Raw genomic sequence first — 24,324 nt, 5'->3', positions numbered from 1 at the left:
AACTAATCGTTTCAGCAATTCTGAACACCTAAGCGGTCCTGACAAAAGTCTCACGGTAGCCCTTGGTCATGGCGAACGCTGGCTTACTGTTTGTACTGTACTTCAGGAGTTCTTCAGCCCTTTCATGAATATCACCGTCTCTTTTTTTTTTAGTTCACACATTTCAAACGGTGCAGTCAGAGCGTTTCCCTGACCGAAACACTTCAAAGAACACGAAGAGGGAAGCCGGGAAACGAAGCCCACCAACAACAGCCCCGCCGGTGCGTTCTCAACTCACCAGGAACATTACGAGCAGCAGCAAGCCGATGCCTGCCTGCGGAACCCGAGCCATGGCAGGTCAGTCTTCTTTGAAAGGGCCTTTCTCCGATTAAAAGTCCAGCGGGGCCCAAACTGTGACTTGGCCGCTTTGTCGAATTTTGAAAACACCACCTAGGTCGCGCTTTTCTCGAAAGCCTAACCTTTACCGCGAGTTCCAGCGAAGAGGGAGGTGGTGGTGCGTCACGGAGCGCCAGACCCCACCCAAACCTGCTGGGCCGGACAGGGCAGGACATCCCCCCCTCTCCGACAACGGGCTTTGACTGTAAGAACCAGCGCTCCCCTCCCTGACGTGTGTCCGCGGATTGCGGTCTGCTACCCGGGTCGGCACCGGCGCGGCTAGAGCCCCGAATTACATTGCACAGTAAATCTGTAAAATACAATTTTTCCCACTTAATAGAGTCAGCCTTTCGACTGCTTCTAGGTACACGAACTCCTGTGGGAACGTTACCGAGATCTTAGAAACTAATATTCGCTATTTACTCAAAGTTGACTAAAGATCTGTAAAGTACGAAACAGTATATTATCAGGGGCGAAAATATAGTATGCGTTTTGGGTTTTTTTTGTGCGTAGAATTTTAAACAAAATACAACATCTGATAGAGGAATAGACGTGGGGGGCATAGACGCCACAAAACGAATATAATGTTCAAACTGTTTTTATTGAGCAGTAAGTCCAAGTAAGACAGGATCTGGTGAAAAGGTACAGCTGTTATGCGTCTTTTTTAAAAATTATTTCTTGCAAAAACAAACATAGCAGTGATCACAATAATGTAGTCATACCAGCAACATACACCAAATGTGTTTTTTTAAACTATACGTCTTTGTATAAAACGGTATAAAATAATAATGCATATAATAATGCAACTTTATTCAGCTCTGAAGTATGAAATATCAAAATGTAGGAAATGTCCCACCATTTACACAGTACACTATGTATTCCAACACGACTATTGATATCACAAAGGAAAAAAAAAACAGAATGTACAATTTCCCCTAAGCAAAAACTAATAAAAGTGTGTGTCTGTATTTACATATGTAATTAGAAAATAGAACATTTAAATACAATTGCATTTTCTCTAAATACAGGACATTATAACTGGCTTGTTTTTTTCTTTTGGGATTTATTAAAGTCTTAGTTTAGTTATCCACTTGTATATATATATATGATATACAATTGTAACACAATTTATTAAAAATATAGGTTTATTCCATGCTAAAAAGAAGAAAGGAAACAACGTTTCAGCTGCGAAGCCTTCCTTGGGTGTCCCCACAGCCAAAATATTGTTTCCTTTCTTCTCTTTTCAGCAGGGAATAAACCTTTACTTGTTCCTTTGCAGCCTACGAATTCTGATGCAGCTACCTACAGTACTTGATCTTAATAAAAATGTCTTCTAACATAATGCAGAGACAGGTTTCCAGCAGTATATCTACTCAGTGAAATCTGGTCTAATTCATGGTTTTTTTTAAATGACAAAGTAAGTGACATATCTTATTGTGGATTTTCATCACTGACTGATTATAGTATATGTTTTAGAAAAAAATATGTTAAGCCTCTTAGAAACATTGCACACTATTTACATTAGCATTTTCTAAAATATCAGTTTTTCCCATCAATAAGCATTCGCAAAGAACACTCAGAAATAAAGTGACATATTACTTTTCTTATGCAACACAACATCCCCATATGAAAATATTTTGAAGAAAGACATATATAGTTACTTCCTATGACTATTAGTCTGGCATTCTGAGAAAAGTACATTGTATTCTTAACATTGATAAAACTCAGAAACGCATCCCTTCACAAACAGACATTCATTGGAGTATATAGTTATCTTCTCTGATTTTTTCATACACTAAAATATCAAACAGCCCTTTTAGCGTTAAATGTGGAATGCACATGATTCCAGTAATAATTGATTGTTAACGGAACTTTGTAGTTGTAAAATTAAATGGATCTGAAAGTGTTTTATAAAAGTCAGACCATTAATTTACAATTAATGAAAATAAAGAACTGAAATAGCTTACAGAAAGCGTGTTGGTTACATTCAGAAGGTATTATTCTCTTACCCAGAGTTGATACTCTGCACACATTACCGAGAATCAATTTTCTCTTTCATAATTACTTTTTGAGAGCCAGGCAGATCACTCATGTAAAAGGAACCTCCATTCATCATTCCACCTTGTGCACCTGAGCTAGACGATACTGTTTTTTCTCTATATACTAAATTCTGCGAGCCAGGCAGTCCAACACTGTGCATGGATCCTTGATTAGCCCCAGAAATCCCCTCCTGCACAAACTGCCCTGATCCAGCCTTCCTCTCCACAAACACCATATTCTGTGACCCTGGCAGTCCAACACTGTGCATGGCTCCTTGATTAAGCCCAGCGATCCCCTCCTGTACAAACTGCCCTGATCCAGCCTTCCTCTCCACTAACATTACATTCTGTGACCCTGGCAGTCCAACCCTGTGCACGGCTCCTTGATTAGATCCAGTAATCCCCTCCTGCATATACTGCCCTGATCCAGCCTTCCTCTCCACTAACATTACATTCTGTGACCCTGGCAGTCCAACCCTGTGCACGGTTCCTTGATTAGATCCAGTAATCCCCTCCTGCATATACTGCCCTGATCCAGCCTTCTTCTCCACTAACATTACATTCTGTGACCCTGGCAGTCCAACCCTGTGCAAGGTTCCTTGATTAGATCCAGTAATCCCCTCCTGCATATACTGCCCTGATCCAGCCTTCCTCTCCACTAACATTACATTCTGTGACCCTGGCAGTCCAACCCTGTGCAAGGTTCCTTGATTAGATCCAGTAATCCCCTCCTGCATATACTGCCCTGATCCAGCCTTCTTCTCCACAAACACCACATTCTGAGAGCCTGGGATTTCACTCCTGTTCAAGGTGCCATGGAGGTAACCCAGCACTCCGCCCTGCACAGCAGATCCAGACACAACTCTGTTCTCCTGTACCAGGACCTTCTCAGAGCCTGGGCCTTCATTCAGCAGCAGCACACCCTGCACATTAGGAGCAGCTGGCCTTTCTGAGAAGAGCACGGTGTTGTGGACCTGCGGCTCCACAATGTACCGAGTGGGTTGAACCGCTGGGGTGGTAGTGTAATAGACAGGCTGTTGGATGACATATGCAGGACTGGGAACAACGACATTTTCTCTGAGGTGCATGGGTGGGAGAGTGGCGGAAGAATACTGCTCAGCGACGACGTTTTTCTGGATCTGGGGCTGAGGAACTGGGCTGGGCTGAGGTCTCACAGCATCAGTTGTCACAGTGTTTTCTCTCTTGATCTCTGTGCGAGTTACAGCCACATCCTGGACAGTAGGCATGGCAGAAGGGACCAAAACCTCCGATTTCATTTCTTTACTCGTGCAGATCTCAGCAAGGGTCTTAAACTTGGGTCCCAGGTCATTCAGGAACTCCAAATCATCATCTCCTTCAATGAAACTGCAGCATCCCACTGAACCCACAGGGGATTCTCGTCCTTCAAAGTCATAAATCAGTAAGCCATCTTTCTGAATCTGGTCTTCCTCGGCCACGCACATGGACTTCTGCAGCATACAAGGAGACAACAATAAGAGGTCAGTGAGCGATGATGGCTTCAGTATAAATATAATCACGTACAGACAAGGAAAAACATTCAAGTACCTATATGTGCATGATTCCTACTCAATGACAAATGCAAGGCAGAGAGCCCAGTTTCCTTCCCCATCGGGGTGGGGGATTGAACCTTTGAAGAGAGCATTTAAATCAGCCAATCGCACCCATCCTTAATGTCCCCATGAGATGGGAGGAAACTACAGTACCTGCAGAAAACCCAAGAGAACCACCTGGAGAACAAGTGAACTCCCCAGAGACAGGTGCCCAAGGTCCAGGTCTCCAGAGCTGTGAGGTGTGATAGCAGTGACAGCACCACTGTGTCACCCTGACATGTACAGATTGCTGGATCGGGGCCAATTACAAAATCATGAACCCATTAATCCAGTCTACCCACAGACAGCAGTACCACATTGAGAGAAACTAGTCTTATAAGATGCTGGAGAACAGTGGATTCTGGAAGAGGAGCACAGCCTTCTGTGGAATGTGGTCCAGACAAGAATCTCTGTTGTGCCTGCAAGTCACTGCTTTCTCACAGCACCTGCTGTACCTAACACAGTGGCATCACAGGGAAGGAAGGAAAAAAGACTACAACTTATCACTCAGTGCTTTTCTTTCTGCAGCACTAGGACTCTATGCTATTACTTGAGTCTCAAATTGATGTTTCTTTTGTACTGTGTATTAAGGTAACTTGTTTTATCCATGTTTTGGCAGTAAACACGACAAATGTCCCTATTCAACACTCAGGTGGAGCCACAGGCTTGTTAGAAACAGACTGTGAAATACATTTCTTAACTAATAATGTTTAGGTACAAAAATACTGTATAGCCTGCTTAAATGCCCAGATTTCAGTAAATTCCGAACAATGTTGTACGTTTTTAATAATGGATGCTTTTTACTTCTCCCTGACGTATGAATTTAAGTTAAGCTGCAAATATTAGCTGTAATTAATTAATGATCACCATAGCGTATGATTACTTCAAAGCCAGTACAGTACCTCACGCAGCGACGTTTTAAGAGCGAACGTTTGTATCCGGCGTTTATTTTAAAAGCACCTTATGCGGTACTAATGCCATGCAAATGAGCTATAAGTCAAGCCAGTTACCTGCATGTAGTACTCTTCCAAATAAGCGTCAGGGAGTGCAATTCCATCATAGTAACTTTCCCGGACTTCAGACCTGGAGTTGCGAATGCTCGAGTTCCGCCGGTAACTCATGTCTCCCAGAGCTCGGCCATCAGTCTCTGCATTGACGCCGAACCCGGCCGTCTTTCTAATTGTCCTCTGTCCATTGCCGAAGACACCTTCACCTGCAATCGCCGTCTGCGACCCTCTCGAACCTGCAGCAAGCGTCCCCACGCCAGGCACGAACCCTCCTTGGTAAGCTTCCAGAGGCGGGACCGCCTGCGAGCGCGGAGAGGAAAAGTGAAAAAGACAAAAATGACCTGCGCTGGATCGCTACGTGAAATCCCAACACACCATTGATGAAATATTGTTTAGCGCCATTTCCCGCAGAGCAAACTTTTCCGCATTCTGAATGAGGGGATTTACTGATTGAGGTCATCAGGATCCGCCCCCTCTCTAATTAAAACACACACACACACACATTAGTACTGGTAAATGAGTGACAACTTCTCATTGCTTTTTCGGTTCTTACTTTTCCAAGCTCCGCTCCAATTGAAATTCTCTCACTGTGGGCATAATATTTCCTTCGGTTTATAGACAGTATTTGAAAACATAATTCAGGACTTGAGAAACGTATTTCAATCGGTTTTGTTTTAGTTGTTAACAATTTCAAATAGTTTGTAGCATGATTCGAAGTATCGTGTCTTTCAAAAGAAATTCAAAAGGAAATATGTTGAAAATATACCTATATAATATAATATATATATATTAAATCTGCACGTCATGGCTGATAATAACTTTGAAGCTTAAGATAGCTCAGCTTACCTTGTCTTCGCCTTGTCCTTCTGTGTGATATGAAATCAAATGCTCTTTGGTGTCAAAAGGCATGTCAAGAAAAGCCCCTCCTTTTCCTCCAACCCCAAGCCCGCCACACGAGCAGAACAGCAGCAGCAGAGGCACCACTGTTGAGAAGAAGAAGCCATTCCTTAATATGTGTGGCCATACAATCGTCAATTGTACTGAAAAAGCGCAAGTCTGAATGACACCTAAAAGAAACTAAACCTCCGAAGAGAACCCACAAAGCACGTTTTCAGCCGTTGCTTAAAAATCTTACAACATCCAAGTAGGGAGTATTCCAGGCTCTCATATTTGACTTCAATAACTCGAAGTACTTCTGCCCAGCTAACTCAGCAGGGTGAATTCCCCTCATACAGACAAGTTGAAAAATATCTTAAACACTACACAGTCAACCCAATGTGTGTCTTCAGACACAACGGTTCAACACGAGCCAGAGGACACGAGTGGAAACTACATGGAACTGTATTTGCCACATACATGAGCAAGAAGCACTTTTTACACAAAGGGTAGTGGAGAGGTCTTGAACACACTGTTCTACCCAGCCGTGGTGTTGATGCTGAAACCCTGGCTTCTTTCAAGAAACAGCTGGAGGAGCAGCGCCTCAGATCAGTGAGCTATATGGTTTTGATGAGCCTCATGGCTTCCTCTGGCTGGTAAACACCCTAATATTCTAATGGGTTTTGTGTGATTTCCCACACTGGTGGCTGTACAAAAAATGATTAAAATAGGCCTGTTTCCATGATCGTTTGAGCTGTATGATGAGACAGCTTTGTGCCAAAATGTAGTGGGTGTGGTAACAAAAGAGACTGAGTAATTCACCTATTGGCCATTGTAAGTAACAAAGGAAAGGCATAAAAGCAGGAAGTACAAAAGCCAGCTACTGTATATAGAGTAAGTGTCTGTACTCAGTAGTACTTTACTTTAGTGCATTTACTATTAGAGAATAGCCATATTGAACTGTAATTAAATATGAATGATTTCGAATAGTAGATGCACTATTTAATGCAAGTGTAAATGCACTATTTAATGTAATACTAATGAAATTGAACTGTAATTGTACTGTGAGTTTGTTTATTGCACATTCTTTGTGGTGACAAACATTTCTGCATTATTATCTTATTATCATTTTTATCTTATTATTAATTAGATATTTAACTCTACTGCATTGTTATATAGGCATGCAGAAATATATAAATGGCTGAAGAAAGTCACATGAGACTGGTTAAACTAATGCATAGTGCAGTTATTAAGTTTCTGATGAGTTCTGTTCAAATCAGGAAAGTGTGTCCAAATCAGTTGGATACCTGTAAAAAACAAACTTTCTTAGGTTAGCGCACTCAGCCCTATTTCCACCTCTTTCATGCTGTTTTGATTTATTGTGTGTAAAGGCTGAGCAGTTTGTGCAATACAAACTGAGGTAACATCTCCAGATCTGACGCATCTTAGAGAACTGAACAGCTGCATTGTGGAAGCAGTAGTTTTCTCTAGTAATTTCGCAGATGGGAACATTTGATACTGCCAATCATACTACTAATGAAGATTTTCTAAGTTGTCAAGCTATGCCATCTGATACAAAATGGTCAATGCAGTGATGAAGTAATGGACATACAAACTCTGCCACACAATGGAGCAATCACCCTCTTGAGAGGTTCTGTGGAGAATGTCATCGCAATGGATGTCACTGCACAAAGCTATGTTCTGTATTTTCAAGGATGTCCTGAGCCGTATAGCTCTCTTTTACAGTGCCTGAATTATATGAATTTATGATTCAGGGCACTGGCTCTCCAGAATTCATGGGACCGGCTTGAAGGAGTTAGGATGATTAGTGAAACACAGGTATGGAAACTTTGTTGGCATGTACTTACGCAACAGCATCAGAAGTCCAAGAAGCAGCAGACCAATGCCTGCAGGACCAAATTCAGCACCAGTAGTTTTTCTTACACTTGCACAGTTGTCCTCATTATTTTTACAAGTGCAGACGTCAACTTTGAAAACCTGCTTATCAGGACAGGATAGTCCTTGTTGGTCTTTCACCTCCACAGCGACTTCATATGAGCCAGGCCACAGGTTTTCCTGGGCTCGCAGGATTGCAGTGGTGCCTTAAAAGAGAGAAATATACAGATACTCCATCGTGCACGAGGACAACAATAAATTCTGAATTTTTTCCTTATGATTTTTATTTACTAGTTTGATTGCAAAAAACTAAAAAAAAAACAGTTGACTGAATATTACAGGAAGCACATGCCCAAGGTTATCAAGGCCGAAAGAAACAAAAATTAACGGAGTATAAATAATTGAGCGTTACGTATTTAGATGGCTGTCAATAGTTTTCACTGATTAAATTTATATATATACAGTAGTAATTCTACACTGTTTACATTTGACAGAAAATGTACACTTTTATTAAGTGTATAAAAACAACTATGGGATGGAGCTTATAGCCCTGATTCCAAGAAACTGGAAACTGGAAATGCCTCTGACGGACTCCACAGAGGTCATTTAAGATGTACTGGTCACAGCAAAGACTGCTGGATGGCATCCACGGTGTTGTGTAGCACGTTGTAAAATGTAACACAACTGACCACAAGGACATCAGAATTCATGAATCTCTAAATATGTCATGGTCAACACCTCTGTGTTCCCTTTCCTCACCATGGGTAGATGGCCTCTCATTCGTAACCGTTCATTACTAGAAAAGTCTACTTCCACAACACCATGTTACAGTATTTCTACAGTATTGTTTAAAAGTATTCAAATCTATATTTAGCACAGCTAATTCACTAGAAGTACCATTTCTAGGATTAATTAAAATAGAAGAAAGTATATCATCAAACAACAGTCTCTACACTTTAAATTGATGAGTGAGGTTGCTGGAGTTGGTATGAATAATACCTAGAGTCACAAATACAATAATTCTCTTGATTGTGTAAGCACAGAACGCACACGCTTAAAAAAAGTTGAAATTACTCTCAGAACCAGTCCTTACCATTCAGTTTTTCAACTCTCCACGTGCCCTTGGTACCTTCAGGAATGATTTTGAAATCAAAGGGAGGCCCATTGGGATCAGCATCTCCATCCTCAGCTGTGACAAACACAGCTTTGCTCTTGGTACACAGAACCTGGGAGGTACTGGTCAGAACTGGACAGTGGTCATTGTGGTCCTCCACCTGGAGAGCAATCGTACCGGTGGCGGTCTTGGAAGGCATATCTGGAAAACACATTGGTTGAAATATTTTTAAACAAGTGAAGATGTATCACTTGTTACAATTGAGCGGCCATCTGCAATGGAAAGGTCAGTTTTATGACAATAAAGACAATCTAATTTTAACCATTCAAAGATGTTCATGGGGGATTTTCTCCTACGTAGTAAATGGAGAAAGTGGAGCAAGAACATTGAGTGACAGACTGACTAGAGCCCAGCTGTTGTGTTGAAAAGCTACTTCATTATGAGAAATGCACAACAACAGCACTACATCTATTCCCTGTTAAGCTACTGTGAAGTAGCAATTCATGAGGCTGACCTAGAGAAATGACTTAATGGGCACAGCACTCGAGCAGATACAACGATGGATTTACTAACATCACATTTCAAAACACAGAATACTGTTTTTCTGTGCCTTTTAGCAATTGATTTTTACTTACCATCAGTCATGACCAATATTTTTGCGTAGTATGTGCCATTAGTTAAGTGTTTGGACTCCCGGTCTGGCAGCTTGTTCAGTTTGATCTCTGCCGTCTTTTCATCAATTGACAGCCAGTTGTCAGGATCATATGCCTTTGCATATCTGTAATAACCCAGAAAACACAGTGATGATGAATGCCACCTATGCACATGAACAAATGAAGTGAATTTCTGCATCACTAATAGTGCAGGTCTGTTAGAGGTGATAGTAGCGAGTCATTCATTTAACCCTGAGTACTGCACTTCACCTCATGTCACACACAAACGTTTGATCACACTGCCTTTTCTCTCAGCAGTGTCCAGTGTTTTCATCAGGCTCTTTTAATTGGCCTATTATCGATTTTTCTGAATGCGTTTATTGCTGCCTTTCCTACATTATGTCAAAATCGCCTTTATAGAGAGACTTGCATTTCCTTTTCAATTTGAAAATCGACTTCCACATATAACATTAGTTTATTTGCAGAGTTTCTTTATCAGTGGGGTTTTTAGAAGTGTACAGTGGTTCTCACAATTTTATTATCAAGTATGATATAATTGGAGCTTAAAGAAATATATAATGAATGATCAATTTGTCAAATGGGAGGACATCATTTAAACCATCTAGGCAGTTTGGGAGTAAGTAAATTTATGTTTCAACGATATTTTTAAATGATTATATTTAAGTACTCGGAAATACAAATGCAAACTGGGAGGGTTGAATGCCCTCAAAAAACTTGTGGCTTATAAAGGATCAATAACAGAAAAACATCAGTGTTAACCATGGAAAAGTTTAGAATCTACAGTACACATAGAACTCTCCTGTGTAATATTAAAAGCTCAATGCATAAAATTACCAAAGTGTGCACATGACTGAAGAATATCACTATATTCTATCCAACATTTCAGTTACACTTTAATAGTGCAGAATGGATAATAAAATAATTTATTCTTGTAGTTTCTAATTTCTCTCATGCCAAAGCATATCTTTTTATGATGTGGCCAAATTCTAAAGCAGACACTGAAATCATCAGATGGCATGCAAGCAAAGATAATTCCACCTGAATGGTTACATCATTTTCTGTATCGTTAGCTGTCACACAGTTCATAACAAAGTACATCTGATTTTCAGCTATAGATATAAAGATCTGTACATACTGTACATCTGAATGCCCAGAAGTTCAAAACACAAAAATCAAAACTGAGTTCACAAACAAAAAACTGACACAACACAAACAAAAATCAGAGCACAAACCAAAGAAAAGGACACAACACAAACAAAAATGCGAGCACACAAAAAAGATTGCACAAAAAACCTACACAACATGAACACAAATGGGTACACAAAGATGTGTTCAAAACAGAAATAGGTTCTCACAACAGACATGTCATCTGTTGTAAGGTGACAGGGCAGCACTGAGTGGAGCGCACATGTTGAGTTTTTGTGAATTTTCGTGAAAAAAACACCACAACAGTTGGATGTTCTGTCTGTGTCATGGAGGACAGCTTGGTTCAGGACAATACAGGCAGGGGTCAAAATGTCCTGAAACTGTCTGGATTTTGCTCATGACAAATGTTTTAGCACTTTCAATTTCACAATCATCCAAGTGAAACCTGGTAAATCAGTGAAAACTCACCTGACTCTCTCAGCGGGCTTCCCAGTGTCCCCATTGATGGCTGGATATTTTGCAATCACATTGCTGATGTTGAGGGTTTTTTTCCCCTCAGAAACAGAGATCGCCTTTACCTTTGGACTAAACCTGGGACCTTCAGGCTGGTTCTTGACTTGAATTTTAATAGGATAGGTCTTCCCTGACCCAAATCCCGATCCGGAGCCCGATCCAGAGCCCGATCCGGAGCCCGATCCGGAGCCCGATCCAGAGCCTGATCCAGAGCCTGATCCAGAGCCCGATCCAGAGCCCGATCCAGAGCCAAATCCTACTGCACCTGCACCAGAATACTCTGCCTTGTTTCTGACAGCCACAGCAAGGTTGAGGTTCTGCATCGTTTCGTAATCTAGTTCCTTTAAAGGAAGAAGAAAGAAATCATGATGGAGACCCTGATTCCCTTCTATAGGATACGCACCAGCTGTAGTAGTCCCATATGCTGTACAAGAAGGCGGCAACATATCCTTTATATGTTCAACATCTATTATAGCAAAGTTTAAAGAGCAAATATCAAAATATACCCGTATATGTATAATAATATCTGTACAATGCTAAACATTTAACATGCAGTTACAAGAGTTTAAATACAGCATGGGCAGCAAAGGCATAAAAGGCATAAAATGATTTATACTAAAAGAACAGGTTTATTCCATGCTGAAAGGAAAAGAAAGGAAACACAATGTTTCGGCTGTGGAAAATACTAAAGGCTGGTATTTAACATGCAATTACATGAGACGCAGCTATCAATTTGCAATATATACCTTATTCAGCATTAAGACGCCTTCATTAGTGTGAGAGTCCTTCACGATACTGAAGTAGCCTGCTTCATTTCCTGACACAATGTCAAACTCTGTCTCCCAGTTGTCTGTAAATTCGAGATCTTTATCCAAGGCCTTCAGTCTCATGACTTCAACATTAGCTGTGTTTTCTTCCACACTGGCAGAATACTGAGAGAAAAAATCAAAAGAGCAGTAGAATTAAGTCAAAACATCTTTTTCACATGTATTTGTTGTTGTTGTTTTATTTTAGCATAAATCCAAAAAAGCAAATCCATTCAGGCCACTCATATAGGATATAATGATGATTCATTTTCATTGCCTGCAAGTTAATTTGAGAAATAAATATATAATTTTAATAATGCTTGTCATTTATAAATCTAATCATGGCAGCCTGGCAAATTATAATATGCTTTTAAAATAAAATTATAAATTATAACTCTGTGATTATAAATTAATAGTTATTGATATTGAGCATAAATTAATAAATATTAAAAATGAATTTACAGCAAATAAATTGGGTGTTGGCAGTATAGGCAGAATATTCTGAAAGTCTTCTTTTCATTTTCCAAGATACAGAACACAGAAATAAACAATTAAAGAATAGTTTCTGCATTTTTCAAAAGATAGATTGAATCTTTAGAACTCAATAATCTACACATTAGCATGTCCAGAAAAGTGGAAAGAATTATTGGAAATATACATGTATCATATGTAAATATCTGTGAAATATACAGAACAAAATAAAATTGACATTTAATCACAAATATGAAACTGAAAATGTTCTTACTTCATCTTTCTCCAGTGTAGGAACATTATCATTGACATCTAAGACTTGAATCTTAACTGTCCCCTGACCGACATTGCCAGTGATCTTTCCATTCAAATCTCTGCCTTGTACAACTAAAGTGTACGTGTCTACTGTCTGCAAAAAAGAAACAAAACTTCAGTCAAGAGAAAACATACATCAGCACTGGTATACATTATGTACAAATACTAAAATGCGCTCTCACATTTATATTTAAAGGGCACTTTTATATGAAGCTGTCAAACTATAATTGTAGTCAACTACATTGTTTTAATAGTATATAATGAAATCAAGTATATAGAACTCAAAGACTGAATGAATCTGCGTAGCCATTTCCAATTGAAACCACCTGTCATAGGGTATTAGTACTGTTATTAGGATAATCTCTTCATGCTAGTCATTTTGAAAGAATGATTTCAGAAAGTACGCTGAATTGCACATCACTTGAACAATAAAAAACAACAAAAAACACTTACTTCCCTGTCAAGGGTATTTGTTTTAACGTAAACCATGCCTGTGTCTTCGTCTATATAAAACATCTGTGGCTCTGGTGGGGACTGGCTCACGATGCTGTATTTAATTTTAGCGTGGTCTGTAGCGGGGTCGTCATCATCTGTAGCAATTGCTTGCATGACAAAGGTGCCTAGAATATAAGATAATAAGAAATCTTATAAATCAAACCTTTTTGTAATGTCACTATTCCATATAAACACATCATATTAACAACAGAAAAGTTGCACTATCACAATGACCACTATTCCTTTCAGTAGCCATTTTCAGTTGCTTCTTTTACTACTGCATGAATAACTAATCAATTCTGGATTTGTAAAATATTAATCTGGAAAATGTTCTACCACCAAAGGAAGTTTAAATATATCTTCAACACAGAATAAATGAAGGGTGTGTTATGTATGGGACATGGGTTTGACTTTAAAAGCCTCCGTTTTTGAGAATATAGACAAAAAATAGGTGAATTAGTCAAACAGCTTGTGAATGTAGAGCAACAGATTTTTCTGTAATATTAAATAGCTATTAGTCTTGCACTGTTTTCCTCACTGCTGTCCATTGAAACAGTCTTTGTCTGTGCTTCTTAATATCTTACCTATCTAAAGGTAATGGCGTGGTGTGGAGATTGAGGCTTGTAGTGCTCACAATGGACTGGGCAGTGGTCTGAGTAACATGGAATGCTCTATGTACAATATGTGTTTTTTTTTTATTGAGTTCGAATCATTTTGAATATCCATTAAATATTTGGCCTCGCGGTCAGTCTCATGAACACTTGATCATTCATGACACTGACCATGATGCACCTGAGTGATTTTAACTGCTGTGGAGCACAGAAGCAATTCATCAGTGAGAGAGTTGATTGAGCACATGCGATAAGGTGAGTCGACCTTCTGCATGTTAAGTCATGAAAATCAAGAAGGAAAAACATAGATTGACCATAGATAAACCAATATGCTACATTTATCCAGACAACAGCAGCAGGTTGGATTCTGGCCTAAGCCAGCGCACTGTCACTTGCTGGCCATTGGTCATGTATTAATGCTGTCCCTGTTCACAGTCAGTCAATTTCTAACCAGACCTAAGAGCCAAAAGCAGTTTGTAAAACACAGGTCATTTTGGACATCACGAGTCATGACACCTCAAGAAGACTGACTGCCTGGTATGACACTTGGGCCAAGAATGGTCTGGTCACTACAAGAATCAACATATAGGAATACTGCACAACACTACTACTACTAATAATAATAATTGCTTACACTTACAGTAAGTACATAGCGCTTTTCTAGACACTCCACTTAAAGTGCTTTACAAGTAAAGGGGACTCCCCTCCACCACCACCAGTGTGCAGCCCCACCTGGATGATGTGACGGCAGCCATAGTGCGCCAGTTATCTCACCACACACCAGCTCTCAGTGGGGAGGAGAGCAGAGCGATGAAGCCAGTTCAGAGATGGGGATTATTAGGAGGCCATGATTGTTAAGGGCCAATGGGACATTTGGCCAGGATGCCGGGGTTACACCCCTACTCTTTTCGAGAAACGCCCTGGGATTTTTAATGACCACAGAGAGTCAGGACCTCGGTTTTACATCTCATCTGCAGCACGGCGCCTCTTTAGAGTATAGTGCCCCTGCCACTATACTGGGGCATTAGGACCCACATAGACCACAGGGTGAGTGCCCCCTGCTGCCCCCGCTAACATCTCTTCCAGCAGCAACCTTAGTTTTTCCCAGGAGGTCTCCCATCCAGGTACTGACCAGGCTCACACCTACTGAGCTTTAGTGGGCTGCCAGTTGTGAGTTGCAGGGTGATATGGCTGCTCAACTGAGACGGCATTTGCTGCCCTTCCTGCAGGCTCATCCTGATTTCACAAGATTTCAACAGGATGTCACGTCTGTTTCTATCTCACCGGAGCAGTCCTACCCAAGTGATAGCACTCAGCTAGTTGGGTGATATCGGGGAACCCTGGTGATATTGGTGGAATTAGTGGGATCAATTTGCACTCAGAGTGAGCTCCTTTACTGATCTTGGAAACCCTGTGGGTATTTTTTACATCATTGTGCATCATCTTTCTGCAGCATATTGAAAGAGTCTCTTCAGCACTTTTAACACACACACACACACTAACAACAGAAACAAGTTTGTAGTGAACAGAGTGCTGAAGACTAAGTTTAACAGTCAACAGACTGTTATGGTGTAAGAAACTATGCAGAGGCAGTGCTTGGAATTTAGAATACTACTTTTGAAGGAAAAACAGAAAAAGAATTGCCTGCTTTGCTGAGTTCTTCAATTTTTCCCATCTGATTCTCTTTAAACACAGGGAAACAATCATTTTTGTCTTCAACTGCAATGCGGAGTTCAATATCCTTCTCCACAATATTTCCGAACGTATCCGTTGCAACACCTGTAAGCTGTAACAGAGAGGAATCTGTGATTTCAATATATTACAAAACTGTGCAATAGCTATCGCAAAGAAGAATGTGTGCACATTGAGGGTAATAATTGACGTACCATGAGCTGATCAACTGTAAAAAAACATACTTACATTGTAAAAAGCAATGTCCTCTCTATCCAGGATGTCTGTGACTCTAATATTGCCAGTGTTCCTATCAACAACAAATATGTGAAATGGTTCTTGATCAGCTCCTTTTCCTCTTAGTTCGTAGAACACTTTTTTTGCAGACTCATGGTCAGAACGAATCTAAAAAGAAAAAAAAGTGAAAATAGTCAATGACATAGAAAAAATGACAATATTCCACATGATCAATTATATTAGCGGTGTGAGAGCACAGCCCCAGTAGGGACTTCATTCCCCAGATTCCTCTGGGGCATGAGCTTCTGCTCTATCACCTGACCAGATGCAGGAAGGTAATTGGTCAGGTGACTCTTTAAAAACCAGGAAGTGTTGGATTGGATGCCTGTTGTTGCAGGGGGTAGAAGGTGGAACCCCTATGTGCACCACTTACCAGAGCAGAATAACTGACCAAGGACTGAAGGAACTCTGAGCTTTGGGGCTTTTGGGAAGTTTTTGGGAAGAGTCTTGAAGGGAGGGATTTGTTTTTTGGGGAAGTTTGAATAGAGTCTGGTAAGCAGTGTTGCTGCTCAGTCATGAAACTGAAGGAACTTCAGGAAGATGTTTAGTTAGAAGCTTGAAGAAAAGCTAAGGCTTCTGTTTTGGTTTGGTTGTGCTGTTTTTAATTCCCTGCACTACTGAGAGAATGGCACTAGGATATTTTTTAACCTTACAGCTCTGTTGTTGTGTGTTTGTTGTCCTGGGCCTGCTTATTTTCAAAGATCCCTGTTCTGATATGCCTGCAGGTGTGTCATAGAGTAAGTGTACAGTAATTGGAACCCCAAGACAGAATGACAAGGTTGGAGATAACTACCATGAGCCTTATCAGTGTGCTTGATTGTGTATTTAAAGAGTGGGCAGCCAGATAACCACACACATGGTTAGCATGAGCACTCAAGAAATGGCTGGATGAAATGTAACTACTAAATGAACTTGATGGCTTGAATGGCCTCTGTCATTTTTATTTTATATTATATTTATTGTAGATTTTATCATAGGACATGCATGAATTTCTAAGGAATGTGATATTCCTGTGATTTATATTAAAATGTTGCTGTCACTTTATTAGGAAACTCCCATTTTTAACTTCCTACAGTATGTTACTGTATACTGGTGTGTTTTGCTTAAGAACTTGTTTTGCTTGGGGGGTTGCATTGCTGCTGTTTGACTTTGGAGATCCTTAGATAGAAACTTAGAGGGAAGTACTACTGAAGTCGCTGATGGTGAGAAACAGCCCCATAACATACTACCAACACCATGTTTGACAGTAGGGATAGTGCTGACTGGGTGATGTTGCTGTTCTGCCCATCCAGCAAGCTAACAGACGTCGATCACACCTCAATGCACCTGTCTGTCAGCTGGTTGCCATGGCTACCTAATCAGACGGGAAGCTTGATTCACCTGTGTACAGTTTACTGTCTTGTTTGTCTCAGGTGAATCGGGTTATTTAAGGTTTGCCCTGTCAATGCTCTGGGCTCTGTTGCAGTTTCGACTCGCAAATCCCTAGATCATGTGTTCCCTAGCTTGGGCTTTGCTTGGATAAATGTCCTGGCTTGTCTTGAGCTCATTCCTGGATCGCTCCATGTCTGTTACACTTGTTTACTCGGCTTCATCCAGACCTGGTCTTCTGGATTTTCCTTATATTCTTGCTTTTCTAGACCTCAGCCCTGGACTCTGTTTTGCCTGTTTCCCATGTTTAGCCTGCCCGTGTTCCTCCGCTTTCGCCTGGGGTCTTTTGATGGATGGACATAAAACATGTAAAAGCATTTATTCGTATGAATGCCTTAAATTGGGGAACTTCATCACTTCTGTAAACATAAGTGCAGTGTGTGGGGGGGAAAAACTGATTGCTGTTTTCCTCAAAAGAAGCTTGGGAATCAATGACACAACTTGCAGTAAGGTAAGGTTGGAAAGATGTCTGCGTCTGAGAATGAGTATGAACAACTACTCAGGGACAAGTAAAAGGTTTATTTCATTCTGAAAAGAGAAGAAAGGAAACAACGTTTTGGCTGTGGATCCTTTTGGAGGTTTTGGCGGTGATCACACCTGAAGAAGGCTCCACAGCTGAAACGTTTCCTTCCTTGTCTTTTCAACAGGGAATAAACCTATTACTTGTTTTCCTTCACAGCCTATGGATGCTGACGCAGCTCCTTACTTGAACTACTTCAACTACTCAGGGATATGCTATGAGAGGAAATTTATGAGAAGGAACAACGTGATATCCCAAGCTTTGGCATGAAAAAAACAAGCAAGTGAGAGATTGAGGCATTTGGAACTGATCCTGTGGAATGAGAATCCCTGGCAAGCGAACTGAAACAAGTGCTGTCTTGTTTGCTGTTCTTGTTGGATTCTACCAGGGAGTCAAAGTCTGTGCCAGGAATAGGCTCTAATTGCTCGAAGAGGAAAGAGTATGGAGGCAGCACGCAGTTCTCACAGTGTGAAATATACACTTGTAATTACAGCTGAAAATCATGCAAATCTCAGTGGGTTGTTCAGTTGAGAGACAATGCAAACCTTCTGTGCTATAGATCGTAGTCTCCACCACCTCTCGTAAATGAAAGGATGGCAAAGGTCTGTTACTGAAAAAGTTTAACGATGAAAATGAGACAAGTTTTAAATTGCTTTCCTACTTCTACATCTATGAGACCTTCTTTTTAATGTATTTTTTTTAAGGATCCGCAGACCCCAAACTATTTATCTGAAGTAAAAACTTTGTTGTATGTATTTGCAGTACTTGCACAAGCTGTCTTGTTGTGAATTTTCAAAATGAAAACAAAACACTTACTTTGGCAATATATTCCTTCTTTGTGTAGTCCTCGTTCTCTGGTACTTTTACTGGGGGAATAACCCACTCTCTTTTTTGCCTCATTAGTTGCACATTTTCCCTCGCTTCCACTTGTTTTTGGAAAACCTTTAAATATAAAACACAGTACATAACTTGAATATGTATTTCATCTCAATCACATACCAGTCAGATCAGGTTCTGGAAAAGCATCAGTAGTGGATTGAATAGTCATGTATCACACATATGTTAAGTGATATGCTCATTTTCTAAAGCATGTAGACATCCTCTGCTGGTTGACCAAATAAAGGTATTTAATGATCACGTTTATCATTTTACAGACTGATTTGTGCTCTTATTCATCCTTCCATTTTCTAACCACACTTCTTCCAGTTCGGAGTCGCAGGAGAGCCGGAGCCTATCCCAGCAAGCATCAGGCACAGGGCAGGACACACCCTGGACAGGAGGCTAGTCAATTGCAGGGCACACACCACAGCGAGTTTTCTCAGAAGCCAATTAACCTACCAGTATGTCTGTGGACTGTGGGAGGAAACCCACGTGAACATGGAGAGAACATACAAATGGAACCCAGGCCCCAGAGCTGAGAAGTAGCAGTGCTACCCACTGCACCACCCGAACGTATTGAGACAAGAAATAAATATTGTCAATGGTTTCAATCATCTACTGCTTACGATGGATGGATGCCTTTCCTTATAGGGCATTATTAATGGCATTTCACTAGCTCTTCAACAGCTTGTTTTCTTCTGTACAGTATTAATTTATATTGATTTACTAACAGTTGTAAAATTTTCACTTCTATCTGGGTTTTTTTCAGGGTTTTTTTCTGCTAGGCAAAATATTTGGAGCATGTACTGTACATAAATATCCAACATATTAGGAAGACAAATGTGTTATAGTTAATAATAATCTGTGTTCTAGAAGGTGCCTTTTAGGGAAAACAAAATCTCAAAACATGGTATAATAAAAAATATACAAACCAAAGAATGAAAATATATCAATATACAATATTGTATAAGGTGAGATTTGGAAATCAACTACAGTCAATTACTCTTTGATTGTATAACAATATAGTCAACTGCTCTAACAATTCAGAGATTTCGCAGAGGAACATGCATTAGTCAACCGTTGCCGTTATCGCCAAAAGAAAACCATGTTTTGTTTGCCGCATGTATGAACGTCCTGTGTCAGAGCAACACAATCGACAGTAATACATCTGGGGGAATCAAGGTCTATTGTACGTAACAAGAAGGTGGCAACACTCCACAGCCATAAGAAGCTGCTAGGTTTGATCAACGGTTAGTTATAAAATCCATGTACGTAGATCAAAACAAAGCGGACCATTTAGAAAAATGCCATCCAGGTACAGTAGTTCTCCTGCCTTGCACCCGGTATACAGTAACTTTTGCAAACATAATGTATTCACTTTTAATTTACAGTACAGTTGTTCAATAATAGGAGAGCTTGCTGTTGCATTGGCTATAATTCCGGTTACTGCCACACAGCTCTGCGGTTGTGCTCCTTGTGTCTGCACAAAATGTCTTCAGGTGCTCCACTTTCCTTCCCCTCCTTCCTCTTTCCTTCTCTTTGAATCTGCTTGAACCCCGTCATTCAAGAACCTCCCAGATCCAAACCACACCGAACCCCCCGACACAGTTCCAATAAAGTAAAAGGCTGATTTTCTATCCAGGATGATTTCAAGTTCATCAAATTGCACTGAGCTGTACAGTATGTGTGTGTATATATATATAGAATATAAAATAATTTTATCAAATTCATAGTTATTCTAAGAAAAATGACTCGATCTTTTTTTGGGTAGCAGGTAGACTAACATTTTATTGAAGAGACTAGACATAGGTAAATTCATATTATAATAACTAACATTTGACGTCAACATGGTTAGTTGACATGGGGTCTCCTGGGAATTCTGGACATTACTAGAAGCAATGCAAGCTGTGAATTTTGCAATGCATGCCTTTCACACGGTTGTAGATTCTGTCCCACTTCTCTTAGAGCTAGCCATAAATAGCGAATCGTGAATGACGGTTATCCGAGAAGAACAATAGTTTGAAAATGTGCAAAAAACATCATAAGAGGGACGAAAGCTACTAAAAATGCCTCCATTCTCAAGGCAATTCAAGCCTTCACTCATATAGACTTTGTGAAGGACTGCTTGTTAACGGCATGTAAAAAAATCTACATACTGTATATGCTACTGATCTAAAAAAATCAGTTTGAATCATATGCTGGTACAGGGAAGTGTATCAGATTGGGTTAAGGTCATCATATGTGAGTGGAAAGATGTGTCAGAAATGTTTGTGTTTGTCCTTGGCAACAGATGAAACGGCGAATACATCTGTGGTTTATTAAGAACTAGTGGGGCTGGCATCACCTGAAGTGTGAACCACAGACTTGGACCTGTTTAACCATCTCTGGCAGCGAATTATTCTTCGACTTGGATTTCAATGAGAAAACAACAGCCCTGTCATGAAGACAGCGTAATGGAATAATTATCTATGACAACCCAAACTCATAAGAGACCAGTCAGCCCGTCTCACCTGACAGGCAGGCAGTAGCTCATGGAGCTCACTCACGCAGTACTGCGGTATTTTCACTTGAGAGAAGTCTGTCTGGGGAGTCTGTGATGTATTGACTGCGGTGGATACCAGGGAGGGGAGGGAGGTCCTGTTTGTCATCCTTGTGAACGGCATTGTCTTTCCTTAATTGTTTTGTTTTTGTGAGAACATGCTTAATAAATATAGATTTGAAAAAAGCGGTATGGGGAAAGATCTTGATGTCTGCCTTCCGAAGAAGAAGCGACTTGTGTCTGATTGTGCCGAACAAATCGTATGATGACATGCCAAACAGGTTGATATACTGTACCTGCAGTGAGGTGAGCTCTCTTCCTTTACTGGCTTCCTGCAGGCGTTTTCCAATCGCAGCTGTGACTTGGGTCTCTATTGTCAAGGTGCTGGGAAGCTCGAAGACTAATTCAAGCAGCAGTACTCACACTTTCAATCAGATGCTAAAACAAACTGAGGTTCTTGGCTTACTTTTTCCTATTTTCTCCCCAGAAACAGTGAAATCATTGCTGTAGGACTCCAGTGGAAGCAGTGACTTAATTTGAACAAAAAGGCCATCTTTCTTTCTACCTATGCATTGATTCTGAAACGTAAGATGTAACGAGGAGCCCTGCGGCTTACTAAGCTTTCAACGGTGTATTCATTTGCAAGTGCGTCTGTTCTCTGTAGAATATTTGCAAAGTAGAACAGAGTAATAGTTTTTCACATGATATCGTTGAATCTGTCACACATTTGGCAACGCAGAAAATGAAGCCTGCCCTAATGAAATTGGTATTCCATAAGCAATATATCATTTCTCAATAATCTCAAACAGCATCCTTTGGTAAATAGGACGTTTATTTTGGTATTGTTTCCAAGTTCATGCTGAAGGTTTTTTTTTCTATTCCTTTGCAAAAGTGTTCAGAGAAAATCACTGTTGGCTGGTATTTCCCTTCCACTACATTAGGTCCCAAAACAAGATTGCTTTGAAGCCTAAATCAAAAAAACTTTTTAAAAGTTTAAAGACTAAGAGGGGACCTGATACAAGTATCCACATTTCTCAAAGGCATTGACAAAGTCAGTCCAGCGGACATCTTTTGTATTAACAGGGAAAATTGAACCAGAGTGCGCAAGTTGAAACAATGTGGAATGATGTTTAAAACCAAGAACTGAAGTTACTTATTTACACAAAGGGTGGTGGGAGTGTGGAACAAGCCATGTTACAGAAAGTGGTACCCTGGTTTCTGTCAAGAAATGGCTGGATGAGATCACTACCAAGCGGGCTAGACAAGATGAATGATCACTTCTTATATTATTCTTACACTTGTATGTTTAAATCAATACTGTGACAGCTGGATAATAATAATAATAGCTTACACTTATATAGCGCTTTTCTGGACACTCCATTCAAAGTGCTTTACAGGTACTGTAATACATTAATCATAAAACCCTGCATTTGCAGAAAAAAACATTAACCTTTGTGTAATATACATGTGTTTTGTATTTTAATATATTAAAATGGCACTCTCTGGTTGCGTTATTTAAAAAAACAACAAAACCTACTATGTTCGAGACCCTCAGAATAATTTGGATTATCAGTCTGGCCCTTTCGGCAAAGAAAATCTGCACCACTAAGGTTATCATAGTGTGACAGGGAGGTGAAGAAAGTTGTATATTTAATGTATAATCACCTCCAGAACACTTAACAGGGCTAACAGGGTATTCTGATGTCCTGCTCCTATGAAAGACTACTTTTCAATCTTGGATTTCAAATGACACTCCTGATATGGAGATTCAGACCCTGAAATTAAATATTCACCTCGGTCATTTGTTCTGTATCTGTTATTATAACACTGTATACCGCTTCATTAAATTACAGATCTTTTGTGTTGTTAAGTTTCCCATCTCTCAGTGTCTCAATGCAAAATAAATTTACTCTATAGGCGACGTGTGTGTAACCCCACTTGCAACCAACTGGCAAAATATATCACACATGCACTGTACTGTACATTGTTATGTTATTTTTTTATAAGAGATTTAAAGAAATCTTTGTTCAGACTTGGCTGTTCCCGGTATTTTTCTCTGAGCAAGTCATTGCTCGTTGTGCAGGTTTTGGTAGATTTGGGTGTTACACCCTCACGCTCATTAATTAAGGAGCTATCCAAGATTAAAGTGCTCCCGCTGAAAAATAAACGTGTTTATTTTCCACCGATATACAATCACATAAACTGCAGTTGTATGTGCTTCTGTGGTCTAACTCTACAGGTACTTAGTCTGGAAATAAACTCTATCAAGGCAATCGTTTCCCAGAGCAAAGGGGACATCGGAGTTTCCACTGGTGTGGCTTGCCAGTACTGTAACTACAAAGATTAATTGATGCCAGATAATCGATCCCTACTTCATTTAGCCTTTCAAAAGAAATATCGCTCTCGTAGTCCTGAAAGACCACCTTTTAGAGTAAAGCAGCCTACTGTACTTGGGTTTTAAATGCTCAGAAACTTAGAACGGCTATATTTTAAATATATGTAAATTGAAAACCATTATTTAACGATTGAATCTATGCTACAGTACGTCTGCTGTCTTACTGTATATTCAGATCATAAATGCAATGACAGAAATGTCATTTGTAACAAAAGCTGACAACCGAATTCCTCACAAAACTGTCCTCGTATTAGTAGCATATGATGCTTTGCACCGATCTTATGATCACTTTCCTGTTTTGAAAGTACTGTAACTCAGAAACAAAGGAGCATGAAAAGTGTTCTAGATATATCTACCAAACTGTAACACAATACTGTACACTTGTTACCTAACGTTTTAAGATAACAATTAAAACTTAAGCAAAAAATAAAGAAATTTTATAGTGTGGTAAAAATGGATGAATAAAACGAAACATCCTTTTCTTCACTCACCGGTAGCATTACAAGTAGCCACAAGCCGACACCTGTAAGAGAGGCCATGGCTGGTCAGTCTTCCGTGGGAAACTGTCTTGCTGAGTGAAAATCCAGCAGGGTACGATTTCTGAGTTGATAACGCGGTGTCACGTTAGAACAACACTTTATTCTAAG

General features: G+C 40.0%; 2 protein-coding genes and 1 long non-coding RNA gene across 3 annotated transcripts in view; 1 reads left to right on the top strand and 2 right to left on the bottom strand.

The window, feature by feature from the left end:
• LOC148656799 (desmoglein-2-like protein) overlaps positions 1-538 on the bottom strand; it is a 26,694-nt gene extending 26,156 nt beyond the window's left edge. Inside the window, exon 1 of the mRNA XM_088642656.1 lies at positions 278-538. Within this exon, the coding sequence (XP_088498782.1) occupies positions 278-331 (54 nt within the window). The 5' untranslated portion in view covers positions 332-538. The remainder of the gene's footprint in view (positions 1-277) is intronic.
• LOC148656798 (uncharacterized) overlaps positions 1-1,402 on the top strand; it is a 1,975-nt gene extending 573 nt beyond the window's left edge. The window contains exon 2 of the long non-coding RNA XR_015940824.1: positions 154-1,402. This is a non-coding gene — a long non-coding RNA (uncharacterized LOC148656798). The remainder of the gene's footprint in view (positions 1-153) is intronic.
• On the bottom strand, positions 958-24,324 carry LOC148656797 (desmoglein-2.1-like). The gene is made up of 14 exons (XM_088642655.1): positions 24,169-24,324; positions 18,681-18,806; positions 15,869-16,024; positions 15,593-15,734; positions 13,296-13,462; positions 12,802-12,936; positions 11,997-12,182; positions 11,206-11,591; positions 9,553-9,695; positions 8,897-9,118; positions 7,776-8,009; positions 5,878-6,014; positions 5,035-5,331; positions 958-3,883 (listed from the first exon to the last, which is right to left on the bottom strand). Exons 1-14 carry the CDS (start codon positions 24,214-24,216, stop codon positions 2,408-2,410), a joined length of 3,855 nt encoding a protein of 1,284 aa, XP_088498781.1. The 5' UTR covers positions 24,217-24,324; the 3' UTR covers positions 958-2,407.

This window comes from Lepisosteus platostomus, chromosome 8 (genome assembly GCF_059453375.1).
Source record: "Lepisosteus platostomus isolate fLepPlt1 chromosome 8, fLepPlt1.hap1, whole genome shotgun sequence".
Classification (NCBI taxonomy): Eukaryota; Metazoa; Chordata; class Actinopteri; order Semionotiformes; family Lepisosteidae; genus Lepisosteus; species Lepisosteus platostomus.
This window is presented reverse-complemented; position numbering and strand designations above follow the sequence as displayed.